A 1306-nucleotide genomic window follows, 5' to 3' on the forward strand; every position below is an offset into this window, starting at 1 on the left:
GTAGGTGTATCTCATTGAACCCTAAATCAGCTGGGCCTGGGGAAAGCCTGAAGTCAGGAAGTGAAGCCATCAGAGAACTTCCAGAAGTTTCTCTCTCATCTCTACTTCAACTTTCCTCTTCCTCCTAAACAGATATCTCTGCTTCTATGCTCTCATGGCTGACGAGGCCACCCCATCCCAAGGGAACTCCCGGCTGAACTAAAACAAAGGTCAGCTTTGGAGGGGGCAGAAGCTCCACCCTCCCTGCTCTAGTTTACCCCATCCCACCACTCCCACCACCAACCACGTCTGCTCAAGGTCCCTTCCCAGTACTGTTTTTTTTTTGTTTTTTTTAATATGAGAAGACATTTTATTATTTTACTATATAACATATTAGTGAATATACCCAATTGTATTTTCTCAAATGGCAAATGAGACGCAGGATAACATTTCTCTTTGATTCCTGAAAACCTCAATATCATCTGTCTTTTGGAGGATTCAGTTTCCTACGACGTCTATGATACTGTCCACGAGGATACCAACGGTGCTTAGTAGTAAAGAACATTTTGCTAAGTTGTTCTATCATGGGTCCTTGCTCTAAGTGTTCACCTTTTTCTTCTAATCTGGTTTTCAGCACTAGATCATGTGTTTCTTCATTATTCTGCACAGGATCTGGCCGAGGGATAGGTTTTGTGTGCTCATACGGAATGTCCACAGAAGGGTGATAGCATACTATTGTCCTGCCATCAGATGTCAAAGCAAGCTCTACTTTGCAATTATAGTCATCTGGAAGAGAAGGATACATAGTTTTATGACAAGCACGATATAAGGCTCCATTTTGAATCGGAAATAAATATTTCAAGATAGTTCTGCTTGATATAGCCCATTTTACTGCTGCCAATGCCATGGTGAATCAAGATGCTTATCAGGTGGTATGAAAGATGATTTGAAGAGAAACTGCTTTTAAAATCTGCTTCTCAGGGCTTCCCTGGTGGCGCAGTGGTTGAGGGTCCGCCTGCCAATGCGGGGGACATGGGTTCGTGCCCCGGTCCGGGAGGATCCCACATGCCGCGGAGCGGCCGGGCCCGTGAGCCATGGCCACTGAGCCTGTGCGTCTGGAGGCTGTGCTCCGCAGCGGGAGAGGCCACAACAGTGAGAGGCCCGCGTATCCCAAAAAAAAAAAAAAAAAAATCTGCTTCTCAGCCCGGGTCCCCCCACTACTGGTTTTGATGCTCCCCCTGCCCATCCACCAGGATCCGGGAGGGAGGAGAAACCACCATCTTCCTTCCTTGGGGACTTCTGAGAAATCCTGCTCCATATGTTTCCT

General features: G+C 46.7%; 1 protein-coding gene across 1 annotated transcript; it reads right to left on the reverse strand.

Moving 5' to 3' along the window:
• Positions 1-395: 395 nt before the first annotated feature.
• LOC132516297 (large ribosomal subunit protein mL42) lies at positions 396-953 on the reverse strand. Its single transcript, XM_060142713.1, has one exon. It carries the CDS (start codon positions 884-886, stop codon positions 458-460), a length of 429 nt encoding a protein of 142 aa, XP_059998696.1. The 5' UTR covers positions 887-953; the 3' UTR covers positions 396-457.
• Between the last annotated feature and the right edge of the window lie 353 nt (positions 954-1306).

This window comes from Lagenorhynchus albirostris, chromosome 2 (genome assembly GCF_949774975.1).
Source record: "Lagenorhynchus albirostris chromosome 2, mLagAlb1.1, whole genome shotgun sequence".
Lineage (NCBI taxonomy): Eukaryota > Metazoa > Chordata > Mammalia > Artiodactyla > Delphinidae > Lagenorhynchus > Lagenorhynchus albirostris.

What these genes read in the sequence shown, in the direction of transcription:
- LOC132516297 (XM_060142713.1), bottom strand. Translation starts at nt 886, where the DNA reads ATGGCATTGGCAGCAGTAAAATGGGCTATATCAAGCAGAACTATCTTG.